The sequence below is a fragment of the Musca domestica genome, unplaced genomic scaffold, assembly GCF_030504385.1.
Source record: "Musca domestica strain aabys unplaced genomic scaffold, Musca_domestica.polishedcontigs.V.1.1 7, whole genome shotgun sequence".
NCBI lineage: Eukaryota > Metazoa > Arthropoda > Insecta > Diptera > Muscidae > Musca > Musca domestica.
In genome coordinates, this window is record NW_026712383.1 from 10,827,135 (window position 1) to 10,843,432 (window position 16,298).

Here is a 16,298-nt window from a genome sequence, read left to right on the forward strand (position 1 = left end):
TTTGTCCACCGCCGCCGTAATATGCACTATGTAACAACAATATTTGGGGAAATATATCAAATACAGCTCAGAAATACATTTGCTAAATTTTATAGAGGTCGGTTCAGATTTGGATATAGCTCCCATACATAACTTCGTCCGATTTACTTTTTTTCTGCACCAAACGTCTAATATTTGCCCAAATGGGATGAAATTTGGCACTTAAGACCGAATTGAGTCTAGAAGCTAGAATGTCAAATTTGGTGAAGATCGGTTCAGATATAGCTATAGCTTCCATATATATTATTCATCCGATTTGTTACATTTGTTACCCACAACCGTAATATGCACTCCGTAACAACGATATTCAGGGAAATATATCAAATACAACTTAGAAATATCTTTGCCAAATTTTATCGAGATCGGTTCAGATTTGGATATAGCTCCCATATATATCTTTATCCGATTTCAAATTAATTGTGCACCAAATGGGCAATACAATTCCGAATTTAAAAGATACAAATGCTTCGGCATATGTGGTCCTTTGAACTTTAAATTATAATTATAATCATAGCGTGTATGATTGAATTCTCCCATAAAAACTTTTAATTGTTATGTGGAGCTCTACTTAATTAGCAAAGTGGTGTAGGGTATCATAAAGTCGGCCCCGCCCGACTTTAAGACTTTCTTTACTGGTTTTATCTGCAATATTGCGAATACTCGATATACCTAAAATACACGAACTCAGAGGAATCTTAATCTGAAAATGTCCAAATGTCCCTTTTGCAGATAGTCAATCAATAAAATACCTTTGAAGTTCCAAAAAACCGTTGACATAACCCTACCAGCCGATTAAATTGTTTTTGCCTTCCAGCTTCGTTCCATTGTTCGGATTGTTCTTTTGTCTCTGGAGTACAGTGGTAAATCTATGTCTCATCAACAGTTATGAAACGACGCTTAAAAACCCATTTTATTTCGCTTAAAACGATCCAAAACCTAAGAAATATTAATTATTATGCGAAATATTAATTATTTGATCGATTGTTAACAAATGCGGCACCCATCTTGCAGAAAGCTTTTTCATCTGTAGTTCCTCAAGCTAAATTAAATGGACACGATCATTTGAGATGCCCATGATATTAGCAATTTTAAGCACATATATTCGTCGCTCATTTAATACCATATCATGCACTTTGTTTTTGTTGCTGTTTTTGGACGTCCACTACGTGGTTTATTTTTAATGCTTGTACGACCATGTTTAAATTCAGCAACTCTATATTTTGCTGTTGCATATGAAGGAGCACTTTCACCTAACACATTCACCATATCATTATGAATTTCTTGTCCCGATAAACCTCTTTTATCTAAATATTTAATAACAACACGCATTTCTAATTTTTCCATTGTAAAAAAATTGCGGATTCGTCTTGAACACCTGTTTCTATATGAAGCAATTGCCACATCGAAACATGTGTTCATAACAGAGATGGAAGTTTCCAAAACACTTAACTTTTTATGTTTATACCGCGCTTTTTGTGCTAGGCTAAGAAGTTTCTGACCTGTCCTCGTAAAGTTATTAAAACAAGCTGGTTTAAGTAAATATTAGCTGTTCTCAATTATTTAGTTTTCGTAAGCGTAAATAATTGATACTATAATGATACACGTTACATGGGAACTTTACGAAAACGTGGGGCAGCATAGCCAATTACCTACCAGTGACACTTTATTTTAAAACCAAATATCAACTTTGAAAAAATTCCCTTGAAAAATGTGTCTGAAATCGTTGAAATAGCTTAGTTTAGGGGGTTATATAGGATTTACAAGAAAAATATGGACCTGCAGACAGAATTATCTCATAAAGTATGTGGACATAATGTGAATTTCTAACACAAACTTTGTGAATAAAATAACGTTAATACGTTAACGTTAGTATCGGAAAGTACCGTTACTGGGGACTTATATGGTTTTCTCTCCGTTGGGTACACAAACTGCCTATTTACAGAAAATTCGGAAAATCTATTTACAGAAAATTAGGTGACTATTACCTCAAAAATACCTAAAATTGTATGGTACCGATATATTTGCTCTATAAGAAACCATGGACCCATATACCCCATTCTCAATGCCAAAAATTCTACGTACCCAAAATATATATTTTTGTAATAATTTGTCCACCAACTCCATTCTGTTCGGAAAAAAAGTGATTACAACAAACTGAGAGGCAGACGGGAATATAATGCTAGATTTTTATGTTGATTAGGAGTGTATATCCTTTTTAAGGTCTAAAATGCTTATTCCGAGGTATAACAAACGAAATGACAAACTTAAGCCAATCCCTGTGATGCTATCGTTTTCAGTCATATGTAATATGGGTAAAATCAAAGCGCTGATTAACCCAACCTATGGAGAATACTACTTCCGGTCACATGCAATTTCATAAAAGCGGACGTGAAATGATAAATAAAACATCAAAAGCAAATGTCTCTGAAACAAATGGGTTAATGTACCCTCCATGGTGGAGGATATAAAATCTATAACAATTAAAGTAATTGGCTGAATTGGCCCAGACGAAACAGCTGTAGTTTGAATCTTGAAATTTTGGGAGAGGGACACTCTTGGTTCGAAGAGGTCAGAAAATGTTGTGTTATTGGAAATTCGTAGTAAAACAGTACGAAAAGTACTAAAAGGTATCCTTTATATTCTACCAGTACATCTGGAACTCTTAAATTTGGAATGAGGACCGTTGATAAAGTGTATGATGGATATACCAGAGGGTTTTTGGAAATTCACACTATGAATGTACGAAATACTAAAATCTCCTACATTTCCTATCATACGAACGGTTAGAGCTAAAAACTTGAAACTTGCAATGAGAACCAAGGTTGGGGAGTAGGGTTGATGGAAGGAGGTATACGAAAAATACTAAAAGGTTCTAAATTTGGTACAATTTAAAGGAACGGATGGAGCTGGAATTCTGACATTTAAAATTAAAATTACTGGCGTAGTGTAGGATTGGGATATGGAGGTAATTTTCTAAATTTGTACTTATGTGCACGAAAAGCACTAAGTGGGTGAACCGATTGAGCTGGAATACTGAAATTTGCAAATAAGATTACGATTTGTGTGAACCGATACAGCTGGAATTCCGAAATGTTATGTTAAGGCCATTGTTGGTATCTCTTGTTAAGGTATGGAGGTGTTCCTGGAGAAGTGTAACGTAATTGTTCGAAAGATACTAAGTGTTACTAAATTTGGTATTGGGTAAAATAATAGCTCTGGAATCCCGAAGTTTAATATTGAGGTCTTTGTTGGTATCTGGTGTGGATATGGTGGTGGTGGCTTCGCAAATGCTTACTATAAATGTTCGGAATGTACTAAATGGTAATAATTGTGGATCACTGTTGATGTTTAGGATGGAGAGATGTAGATTGTTTTGGATGTGCGTACTAAATCTAAACTCATTTGGTATTGGGTGAAGGAATAGAGTTGAAATTCTAAAATTCTTCTCGAAAAATAAAAACTTAAAAAATATATAAAACGATTTCATATGGCCCCCAAATAACGGCCTATTGGCGATTTAAGTCAAATTCAGAGTTCGTAATTTGCTCTAATTTCTTTGTCAGTGCTTTTTCTATATATGTCAACGTTTTTCTGTAATATAGGGGATATAACGGCACCTCTCGATATTCTGCAATAGTTATCAATCCTTGTTGTAGAAATTTCTTCCCATTTTGTTATGGCTCCCATATAACGGTTCCATGCACTTTGTTGTATTTAAAAACTTTAACTGCATTCTTCAACCGATCTCACTTGTTTTTGCAGATCAGATTTGTATCCTGATATTTTTATTTAGAAATGTTTTTTACAGAATGGTGAAAGGTATGCAAAGTTCGGTCCGTTTCGTATACGTATATTCTTGATTAGCGTAAAAATCTAAGTCGATTTTGCGATGTCCTGCTGTCTGTGTGTCCGTCTGTCTGTTGTAATCACGCTATCTTTTCAATGAATTGAGATAGAAGGGTAATATTTTGCAAGACTATGTATTTTGCCATGACCATGCTGGTCCACATCTTCGTATAACCCCTTTATAACGGTAAACCCCAAAATTCGGTATTTTGATGATATTAGATATATTATGGACCGGAATTGTTTCAAATTTCGTATTTTAAAATCGTAAGGCGTACTACAGCCTATGACAGTAAATCGTTTAAGCAGGTCCACGTTATCGTATAGCTCCCGTGTAACGGTTGTTATTTAAACGGTATTTTCTAAGTTTTATTATTCTAAGTTTTCATGTTCCTTCCAAATGGTGGTAGGTATAAAAAGTTCGCCCTACCGAACTTTGTCGCCGTTTTAACTGCTTTGATTTTGAGATTTTTTCTTTGGTAACTTACAGTGAACTTTAATGAAGAATATTTCAGTCTTTGACGGCATCCTTCTAAAATTAAGCTTAAACCCTAAAATGTGATTTATATATATATATATATATATATATATATATATATATATATATATATATATATATATATATATATATATATATATATATATATATATATATATAGATATATATATATATATATATATATATATATATATATATATATATATATATATATATATATATATATATATATATATATATATATACATATATATATATATATATATAAATTTATGCCGTTTAGGTAAGATTTAAACTTTTGACGTCTTTAGGACCTATAGAAGAATTTTATGACAAATAATTTTGAAGAATATCTTGATTTCCCTTTAAAGGTGTTTTTAATCATTGTTTCGAAAAAGGACAAAAAATACGTCTTTTTTTACTTAACAGAACACTACTTTTGTTTACAAAATTCAATGATTTGCTAGCGTTTTTCAATTATTCCAGTGTTTCCAAAAATATAAAAGCTAAGAAATAAATATTTATTTATTTAAATAACTTTCCAACATCTGTTACTGCTCTCTTTGATGTTCATTTTTTTCCTGCTAATATTTTTATTTCATTTTTCAAACAATAACATCAAATCGATCGATATTTTGACATTCAATTTCCATTTTTAATTTATTTCCAGTTACTCTCAATAAACGCCACTTGATTCGGTTACGTTTTATTGTTTGTTGTAAATATTGTTAGTTCTATCTGCACATATGTGTATATACACACTTATGTTGGTAACAGTTTTTTGATTGCCACCAAACAAGTCACGTTTAGTCATCACTTTGTGTTTCAATTAGTTTTAATTATTCGAACCATAAGTCACGGCGTCTGTGGCATGGTTTCATATCATGTCATGCTAGCCATTAAATTGCATAAATTTTTCTTTGCGTTAAACTTTCGTGTGAGCTCAATTTAAATTGTAGATTCTATTGTTAACAATTGTTATAATTTCCTTTGGTAAGCTACGCAAGTATATGGGTATGTTTGTTCGTTTGAAATATATATACGATTTGTATACCTTTCAATAGCCTATTCTATGAAGGGTGGACAACAACAAAACCGGATGGAAGATGTCACAAGAGCTTTTAAAAACAAGGTCCTTACAATACATTAGGTATATCGAACAATTTTCATAGGTGGGATTATCATTAAATTCAGATCGGCAAATTTAAATCTATTTAAAATATTATGGCGATCATACGTAACGAAAAATTTAACATACCCTCTGTTTACGAATGCGTAAACTTTTGATCTCCACTGTCAGTTGGAGTTAACGGCCACTGCGGCAAAATTGTAAATATATGTTGCACCCATACAAATGCGCAGTCACCGGTAACTTCCAACTGACTGGAAGTAAATAAGCAACAAATTGATTTGCAATTTTGGTTGCTAAGCTGATGCAAATTAGGCATCGACACAGTTCGTCTTAAAATCGCGCCCGCGAAAGTTCAAAAAGTGCTCCCCAGTGACAAGTGAAAATTAAAGACAATACAAAGTGAACATTTAAATTAACAAACATAATTATAGAACATTGTCATACAACACACAACAACCATCATCAAAAAAAAAAAAAAATATTTAATCACCCAATATCCAACACGAAGAACGTTAAACAAAAATTATTACACAATATACAAAAAATACATGAATTTCCACACACAAAATCATATACAACACTTACACGAATTTAGAAAGAAAATACACTAAAAATTAAACTCATTATTAAACTTACACAACATATAAACATTTGAAATTGCCACATAAAACAAACCACTGAAACCACTGAAAAATTCTGTTTTTATATTCCAATAAAGATTGTGCTCAAATTGAATTTTAAATGTGAAATAAATGTCTTGTTAATTAAAAAAGGCAGACCATAGGTAAAGTAAAAAACATTTGGTCCTTCGAGCCGGATAAAAGTGAAGTTTTTTAAATAACTAAAAACGAAAAACAAGGCGGTTTACATACATACATCAGTGCATGACAAACACAAAAAGTTCATCGAACATATAAAAAAAAAAAAAGAAGTTAAAACATAAAGCATAAGAACCGTGAAGTACAAGATCAAAGGAAAGAAAATAGAAAATAGAACAAAAGGAGCTGCTTAGAAAAAAAAAATTGAACAAATAAATACAAAGCGGAACAAAAGAGAATAATGAACCAAAGGGTTCATTAACAGTGTAACAAAAAAATGTTTTCATTACAAAATAAAAAGAACAAAATAGATTATTAAAAAAAAAAAAAAAAAAAAAAGTGATAAAAAGTTGAACAGTGATAAAAGGTTGAACAGTGATAAAAAGTTGAACAGTGGTAAAAAATTCGACAGTGGTACAAAAAAAAAGAATAGTGGTGCAAAGTGGAAAAAATTACGAAAACAGGAAAAAACTGGAAAATTCGTGTATTTGCTAAAAGTGACCCTGCAAAACGAATTGTCGTTTCACAGTGGTGCAAAAACGGACCTTGCACAGTGGAAAACAGTGCGAAAAATGCAAAATATATTTCAAATAAAAAATATATAAAAATTATAAATTTTTTTTTTCACAGAAGAAACACATATACGTACAAACAGTGAACAGTGCAAAGTGGTATAAAACTACAACATACAAAAATACCTACAAAACATAAAAAGGAGACCCAGCATATTCGAGGAGATAAAACCAGAAAAGCCCAGAAAAGACCCAGAAATTCGTCAAAGTGAGTACTTGTGGAAAGTTTTTGAATTTTTAAAGACACAGAAAGCATTTTTGGTTCTGGCAGATCATTAATATTTGTTCGGAGCCATATATGCAAATTTCTTTGACACCTTTTTGGAATCTGCTGCTTGCCCCATTGACATTTTTTGCGCAATTTTTGGGAATATTAACCTAAAAATTGGCAAAAAATTATATCGGTGTTCTTTTGGACGGACGGACATTAATACAAAAAACTCACAGAAAATAAGTTGCCGTTACAAAAAAAAGTGGATTCTTTTGGAAAGTTGGCGTCATTACGAATATATAAACGCCATTTTTTCGTGGAAATTAGCTGAACGTGGAGTTCAGGCATTTAACTTCGCCATATTTGTACATACAGTTTTCTATATGGAAATTTTTTGGAAAGTTGGCGTCATTACGAATATATAAACGCCATTTTTTCGTGGAAATTAGCTGAACGTGGAGTTCAGGCATTTAACTTCGCCATATTTGTACATACAGTTTTCTATATGGAAATTTTTTGGAAAGTTGGCGTCACTACGAATACATAAACTTTATATCTCAAATTATACATATACATATTTGAAAAACATAACGCCGCAAAATACATAGCGAATTAAATAACAAAGTCTGGTGACATAGACTCAAGCCATAAATCCTAACCTCTGTGATTTACTACAGTTTCTACACAATTGTGGAAGTCTGATGGACAGACAAAATCAACATTTTTGAAACATTTTTTTTTATCAGCGTCTGGTGGACAGACGGAATTTAATTAACCATATTATCTTCATATCTTTTTTAATTAATATAATTAATTTTTATAATTTCTCAGCTTTTTTTTCTTGCTTGATCTAAAATATTCTAAATTTTTTGCAATCATTTTGGGAATTATGCAACCTTTTTAATTCTTTTTGATGAAAAAAGCTGTTTTTTTGACCCAGAAATTTTTCATTTTTTGGAATATTTTCGGATTTTATTACATTTTAAAAACTTTTTGGAAACAATATCCGGGGTTCTGACCCAAAAATCTTTTTGTCCACCGAAATTGTTTTTTCGTCGTTGAATAATATCGTAGCGCACTTAGAATATTTTTCGCTTTAGAGAAATATTCAGACCCTACTTTAAAGAAACTTACTTTTGGAGAAAAGTTTAAATTAAACAAGCTATAAACGCTTCCTAAAAAAGGAGATCATAAGAGATTATATGCAATTTTGGAATTTGCATTTTTCGAAATTTTACGACAACCCAGCAACCATTTTCTACTTTGGCATACATCTCACTTGGTGGATAGACGGAGCTGTCCAATAACTACTCTTCAAGTTTCTGACTTTTTTTATACAATTTCACTGATTTTTTCAAATCGTGGGTACATGTGTTCATCGATTGAAGAATTTATAGATTTTTTTTTTATTTTTTGTTCTTTAATTCGTTTTTCTTGAAGCGGAATCTCTTGTTCTATTGTAATCGGATAAAACTTCTTTCAGTTGACATTTCGCTCATCCAACTATATTCGAATACGTAAGGACGAATTTTGGAAAAACATTTCTCCAGATTTTGGATTGACAAACTTATAACAGTCGAAGCGTTCTCAAAAAGTTAAATTTGTTCAGATTTTCTCGGTAGGCTTTGGAAATATTGACCCAATAGGTAATTCGTGGCAAATTTAAAAGGAAGATACTTTCTCGCTTTTGAACCACAAAAAGTTGAAGAAAAGTTGAATTCCTAAACAGAGTAACTCCTTCTCGTTGGGCTTCTTTTGGATTTTGGACAATAAACCAAATTTTTTGAAAGGTTGCTCGCACAACTTAGAAGATGGACAAATCACTAAGCGACAAATTCGCTAACAGCGTCAACGACTTGTTGGATTTTATTTCGATTTTTTCAATTACCAACCCAGAGGATACTGTGGACACTTTGGAAACTACACGTTTAGAATTGAATTCAAATTGGAGTCAAGTAAGGAGAGCTTATATCGATTGCAGAGAGCATGAAGCAAAGGAAGGAGAAAGGGTTATTGATAAAAACAAGTTAAGGAAAAATTACATGGAGGCGATGGACGCATATAAAAAGGCTTTAAGTGCCGTCAACATTCAATTACAGAATGTTCGAGAAAAACAGATGTTGGAAAAAACAAAACGAGAGTCATTAACGACACAACAGGGAAAGGATAGGGATTTTGCTTCCGTATCTCGCTTACCACCATGCGATACGGACACTTTTAAAGGAGGATATCGAGAATGGCCCACATTTAGAGACTTATTCACGGCAATTTATATAAAAGGAACAAAGCTAAGCAACGTAGAAAAACTATTTCACTTGAAACAAAAAACCACTGGGGAAGCAAAGGAAATTATTAGTCACGTGCCATTGACTAATGATGGATTTGAACTTGCATGGAAAAATCTTAGTGATAGGTATGAAAACAAACGGATGCAAGTAAATGAGGAGATAAAAACACTTTTTAATCTACCTGGAGTTTCTGCCGATTCAAGTCATTCGATACAAAAATTACAACGAACTGTCAACAGCTGTATACAGACCTTGGAATTGCTAGAAGTCGATGTCAAAGGATGGGATCCTCTTCTAATATACCTTTGCTCTTCAAAATTACCAAGAAATTTTCTAGAGGAATTCGAGAAATCATTAAGCAACTGTAAAATACTCCCAGAATGGGAACAATTCAACACATTTTTAACGAACAAATTCAAAACAATGGAATCCGTTGGAAATATAAAGCCTACGACTTCGAAATTTTCTCAGCAGAAACAACCCATTTACAACAATCCTAGATTATCGAATACATTTCAAACAAATGTCACAAAGAGTACGAATAATTTGGGAAGAAGGTCAAATTTTAATCAGCAACAACCACAGAACAGTACAAACAATAATACACAAAATGCCCAGATATGCCAGGTGTGCAAGGCTAATCACTTTGTCAGAGATTGCACGGAGTTTTTAAGAAAAAATGTAAATGATAGAATTCATATTGTGAAAACATCTCATTTATGCTATAACTGCTTGTCAGCGCACCATGGTGTAAAGGATTGTAAAAGTAGATTTGGATGTCGAACTTGCACAATGAGACATCATACTTTGTTACATAAGGGAACGGAAACCCAATCTACAAATACATACCTAGCTCGAGTGGAAACACAACCTAGAAAGAGCGCCGCCGCTCAAACAACACAAATACAGTCCACACCCAACCTTGAACCAGCTACAGTTACAACCTTGACCCTTCAAGATAAGCAAATTAGTCAGCAACAATCTGGAGGTACCCTACTCTTTACAGCCATGGTGCAGATAGAGACCAGAGGACAACTTTACGATGCCAGAGCGCTCATAGACTCTGGATCACAATCAACATTTATTTCGGAAAAACTTAAAAATCTTCTGAAGTTACCAACACGGAACAGCTTAGTTCATGTTACTGGATTAAGTCAATTTGTTGAAGAGACATCAACGAAATCTTGTCTGTTTACCTTAAGATCCAAGTTCGACCCTAGCTTTAAACTGGAAGTTTGGGCTCCAGTTTTAAAGAACTTACCATCACATCTACCACCACAAAATTTAGACAGATCACAACTTAGAGATTTAACATCATTGGAACTTGCTGATCCGAAATTCTACATTAGTCAACCAATTGATTTACTCATCGGAATGGACATAGGACCTTTGATATTTACACTTGGAGTTCCAATGAAAACTTATGGATCAATTTTAACTCAAAGTACAAAATTTGGATGGATCGTCGGAGGACCCATACCTGGAAATGCTATCCAACGAAAACAAATTGCATTGCTAAACACAACATCTATTGAGAAAATACTTACACGTTTTTGGGAGGTGGAAGAGACCCCTAAAAAAGTTTTACGGTCAGAAGAAGACCAATATTGCGAAACGAATTTCATTGATACAACAATACGGGACAAGGATGGAAGATATGTTGTGACTCTCCCATTTAAAAAGTGCGAGGAATTGGGGATTTCTAGGAATATTGCTTTAGCTCAATTCTATCGAATGGAGAGGAAACTTATGAAAACACCAGATATCAAGGAACAGTACGACAATTCGATACTCGAGTACCTCGAACTTGGCCATATGAGGAAAATAAACCCAAATGAAATAAACGATATGCCCAATTATTATCTGCCACATCACGCAGTTATAAAACCAGATCGTATTACAACAAAGTTAAGAGTCGTATTCAACGCTTCATGCCCTTCATCGAATAAAACAAGTCTAAACGACATACTATTTCCTGGACCCATATTACAACAGGACTTAGTACTACAAATTTTGAAATGGAGATTTTTCAAATACGCATTTAACGCCGACATTACAAAGATGTATCGGCAAATACTTTTAGACACAAGTCAAACAAAATATCAAAGGATTTTATTCAGGAAATCATCAGCAGAACCTGTAGAGGATTACGAATTACTAACAGTGACCTTTGGAGTAAACTGCGCGCCGTTTTTAGCATTGAGAACGCTCATTAAGTTAGCAGAAGATGTTAAAGATTCGCACCCTAGAGCAGCGGATATAATATTGAATAATTTATACGTTGATGATGTACTGGCTGGGGGCCATACATTGGAGGAATCAATCATGGCCAGAAAGGAATTAGTAGCTGCTTTGGACTCAGCTGGATTTACTCTAATGAAATGGGCCTCAAATGAACACAATGTAATCAAAGATATTCCGAAAGAAAATTTACTGCCACTGAATTGGTTAGATATTTCCGAGGATGCTTCCACAAAAACATTGGGGATTCGATGGAATATATCCGGAGATTTTTTCTCTTTTACGCCACCACAAATGGAAAATCAAGATAGATATACTAAGAGAGAAGTCCTATCAACAATAGCCAAATTGTTTGACCCTTGTGGATGGCTAGCGCCAGTGGTGGTTGTAGCAAAACTGATAATGCAGCAAATCTGGCTAGACAAAATTGATTGGGATGAAACATTGAAGCCTTTGACCCAAATAAACTGGAATAATTTCGTGAAAAATAGCCAAAATATAAAAAAACTTGAAGTACCAAGATGGATTCAATACACCTCAGACAGTACGGTGGAAATTCATGGCTTTTGTGATGCTTCGGAAAACGCATATGGAGCAGCAATATACATTCGAGTTGAGAATACTGACAAAAGCGCACGTACATTCTTGTTAGCTGCAAAAACTCGTGTAGCTCCGATCAAAAAACTCTCTATTCCTAGACTCGAATTATGTGGCGCAGTTCTGTTGTCCAAGCTGGCAGTATCGATAATGAATAATCTACAAATTTCTCACTATTCGACCCAATTTTGGACAGATTCCACGATTGTGTTGGCTTGGTTAAAAAAGCCACCTTGTCATTGGAGCACATTTGTAGGAAACCGAGTTTCGGAGATTTCTGAGGGCGTGGGTCTAGAGAAATGGAGACACATTGACTCTGAAAACAATCCAGCTGATATAGCCAGCCGAGGATGTTCACCTCTCGAATTACATAATCTACAACTCTGGTGGCATGGACCCCGCTGGCTCACATTACCTAAGGAACGTTGGCCATCAAATCCCATTGAAAGCGATACTATTTTGGAGGCAAAAGCAGTCAAAACTTTTACGCTGTTTGAGGAAAAAGATGACCCCCTAAAGAATTTTTCATCATTAGCCAAAGTTTATCGTTCATACGCATATGCTTTGAGGTTCAGGAAAAACACTGGATCAAACAAACAACTTACGATGACGTCAAACGAGCTTACAGCTGCCGAAATTCAAGATGGAAAACGAGCAAGCATAATACAGACTCAAAGGTTCTTCTACACAAACGAATATGAAGCATTGAAGAAAAAGACTAGAATTTCATCAACAAGTTCACTTTTGACCTTAAACCCATTTTTAGATTCGAAAGGCATCGTGAGAGCCAATGGAAGATTGGTACAATCTACTGCCTTAACATACAATGAACGTCATCCTATAATTTTGCCACATGGAGCAATCTTCAGCCAGTTGTTGGTGGACTTTGTTCATAAACTCACTTTGCACGGCGGAAATCAGTTGATGACTCGAATAATAAGGTCCGAATTCTGGATATTTGGATTAAAGTCGCTGGTCAAGAAAACTCTTCGTCACTGTAAAATATGCATTATACATAAAAAAAGGACGCAGGAACAAATAATGGCATCACTTCCACCCGAACGAACTTTTCTGTCCAGACCCTTCACAAATACTGGTGTCGATTTTGCGGGACCCTTCAACATCAAAAGTTACTCTGGAAGAGCTTGTTTTATCACAAAAGGTTATGTGTGTCTTTTTATATGCTTTGCGACCAAGGCAATACATTTAGAGCCAACAAGCGACCTTTCAACTCACGCATTTCTTGCCGCGTTTTCAAGATTCGTTAGCCGTCGAGGGTGTCCGTCTTGTATTTATTCTGACAATGGAACCAATTTCGTTGGTGCTGTCGATTTAATAAAAAGAGATAGAATTGCGCTTATCAAAAGCCTCCAAACACATACGATTGACAGCAATTTTTACCAAAATCTTAGTTGGAAATTCATCCCACCTGGTGCGCCGCACATGGGTGGCTTGTGGGAAGCAGGAGTTAAGTCATTTAAACTTCATTTAAAGAAAAGTCTACCAAAAATGAACTTCACGTTTGAGGAATTCACAACAATTTTAGCCCGAATAGAAGCTTGTCTCAATTCGCGACCATTAAGTCCATCTAGCGACGACCCTAATGATTTGTCACCCTTGACTCCCGGTCATTTTCTTATAGGGACATCAATACTTGCTCCAGCGGAGCCCGATGTTTCAGACACAGACATAAATTTAGTAAATAGGTGGAAACGACTCAGAGTGATTTCTCAATATTTTTGTAACAGATGGAAGTTAGAATATTTGCATGAACTCCATCGAAGAACCAAATGGAAATACCAAAAAGACAACGTTAAAGAGGGAGATTTAGTAGTGGTAAAGGATGACCGACTCGCTCCAAACGAGTGGAAGTTGGGTCGCGTTCAAAAATCTTATCAGGGCACGGATCAAAATACTCGGGTAGTGGATATACGGACTTCTGGTGGCAATATAAGCAGACCCATTACCAAAATTGTCAAACTATTCTCCGACTGACTAGCCGGATATTTCCTCCTAAAAGAACCTAGTACTCGCTTCTTGTTTTTTACAGATATGGCTGCTTATCTACCAAATCAGGACTGGCGTCTGGAAGACCGGAGCCGCAGCCCCAGTAACTCAGCCCGGAGCCCCAACCGCCCAACCCCACAACCCAATCGAACAGCCCGCAGTCCTAACCAGCCACCGAGAAGCAGACGTGAGGCAAGGCCCAACCGACGCCTTTTAAACGAGAGACCCAGCAACTGGCAGTACTCCTGTGGACTATGCCAACAGGACCACAGCCTTTATTCGTGCCCGGTGTTCCGGCGACAGACCCCGTTTCAGAGGTATGAGACAGTGGAAAGACGTGGGTATTGTCGGAACTGTCTGGCAAGGAGCCATCTTGCCCCCGATTGCCCCAGTCTGGATGGCTGCAGGCGTTGCGACAGCAGGCACCATACGACCCTGCACGGGGCATCACAGCTGGATGAGGTGCCTCTGAATATGGATGCTATAAACGCACCAGTCTTTGCATGGGATTTGGTGTTGGTGCCCACCGTAATGATGAGGTTAATGGCCGAAGGGATGGAAGGTTTCGTAATGGTGCGGGCACTGATGAGCCAGTCGGCAACTATGACCACCATTTCATATGCGGCATATAGGCGGTTTGGCCTGCAGCACCGCATATATAAGGGGCAACGCATAACCACATTCACGATACGACCCAGAAGAATTAGCAGCAGCTGGTCGCTGCAAGTAAATGCGGTGGTGAGCGACAAACTCCCCAGGCGACTTTATTCGGAGGCTCTGTTGGAAGACCCCACCCGGGGCTTCACTAATTACGCCATCGCCGACCCAGATCCTAGGGGGAACACGCCTATCGATGTGGAATTAGGGGCGGACACATACAATGCGATTCGCAAAAGTGGGTGTGTGGCGGTTGGATTAGGGGATGTACGGGCTTTCAACACACAACTGGGATATGTGTTCGCTGGACCGATCCGGAACATGCCTGCTGCCGAAAATTGTATGGAGCAAGCGGAATTGAAGATTTACACTTGTCACTCGGGGGCCCAGAAATGTTTACGAATGCGTAAACTTTTGATCTCCACTGTCAGTTGGAGTTAACGGCCACTGCGGCAAAATTGTAAATATATGTTGCACCCATACAAATGCGCAGTCACCGGTAACTTCCAACTGACTGGAAGTAAATAAGCAACAAATTGATTTGCAATTTTGGTTGCTAAGCTGATGCAAATTAGGCATCGACACAGTTCGTCTTAAAATCGCGCCCGCGAAAGTTCAAAAAGTGCTCCCCAGTGACAAGTGAAAATTAAAGACAATACAAAGTGAACATTTAAATTAACAAACATAATTATAGAACATTGTCATACAACACACAACAACCATCATCAAAAAAAAAAAAAATATTTAATCACCCAATATCCAACACGAAGAACGTTAAACAAAAATTATTACACAATATACAAAAAATACATGAATTTCCACACACAAAATCATATACAACACTTACACGAATTTAGAAAGAAAATACACTAAAAATTAAACTCATTATTAAACTTACACAACATATAAACATTTGAAATTGCCACATAAAACAAACCACTGAAACCACTGAAAAATTCTGTTTTTATATTCCAATAAAGATTGTGCTCAAATTGAATTTTAAATGTGAAATAAATGTCTTGTTAATTAAAAAAGGCAGACCATAGGTAAAGTAAAAAACACCTCTATCTTATGGTGGAGACTATAAAAATAGTTATTTGTACAGGTGTTCAATAATGATATGCATCTGTATCAGTTTAAGAATTCACAGAATTCATTAGCATGTTGTAGGGCTGTTTTTAGCCACGATTGTTAAGAATTTGAAATAATAACAAGTAAAAATGCAATAACTGTGGCCGAGCCGAATTTTGAATAACCTCCACCATTTGCAACGAATTTGGAAATTTTCAAAAAAAAAAAACAAAAAAAAACAAGTTAAATAGTATCATTCGGTTTTGCCGACAGATGAATACCTTGAGTTATGATTATTCAAACTATTGAACCTTTATGGG

The 16,298-nt window shown here is 35.5% G+C and overlaps 1 protein-coding gene across 1 annotated transcript; it reads left to right on the forward strand.

Annotated features, from left to right (window-relative positions):
• Positions 1-5,651: 5,651 nt before the first annotated feature.
• Positions 5,652-15,956, forward strand: LOC131806148 (uncharacterized). Its single transcript, XM_059130088.1, has 3 exons — positions 5,652-5,915; positions 6,965-7,114; positions 14,294-15,956. Exon 3 carries the CDS (start codon positions 14,296-14,298, stop codon positions 15,346-15,348), a length of 1,053 nt encoding a protein of 350 aa, XP_058986071.1. The 5' UTR covers positions 5,652-5,915; positions 6,965-7,114; positions 14,294-14,295; the 3' UTR covers positions 15,349-15,956.
• Positions 15,957-16,298: the final 342 nt, after the last annotated feature.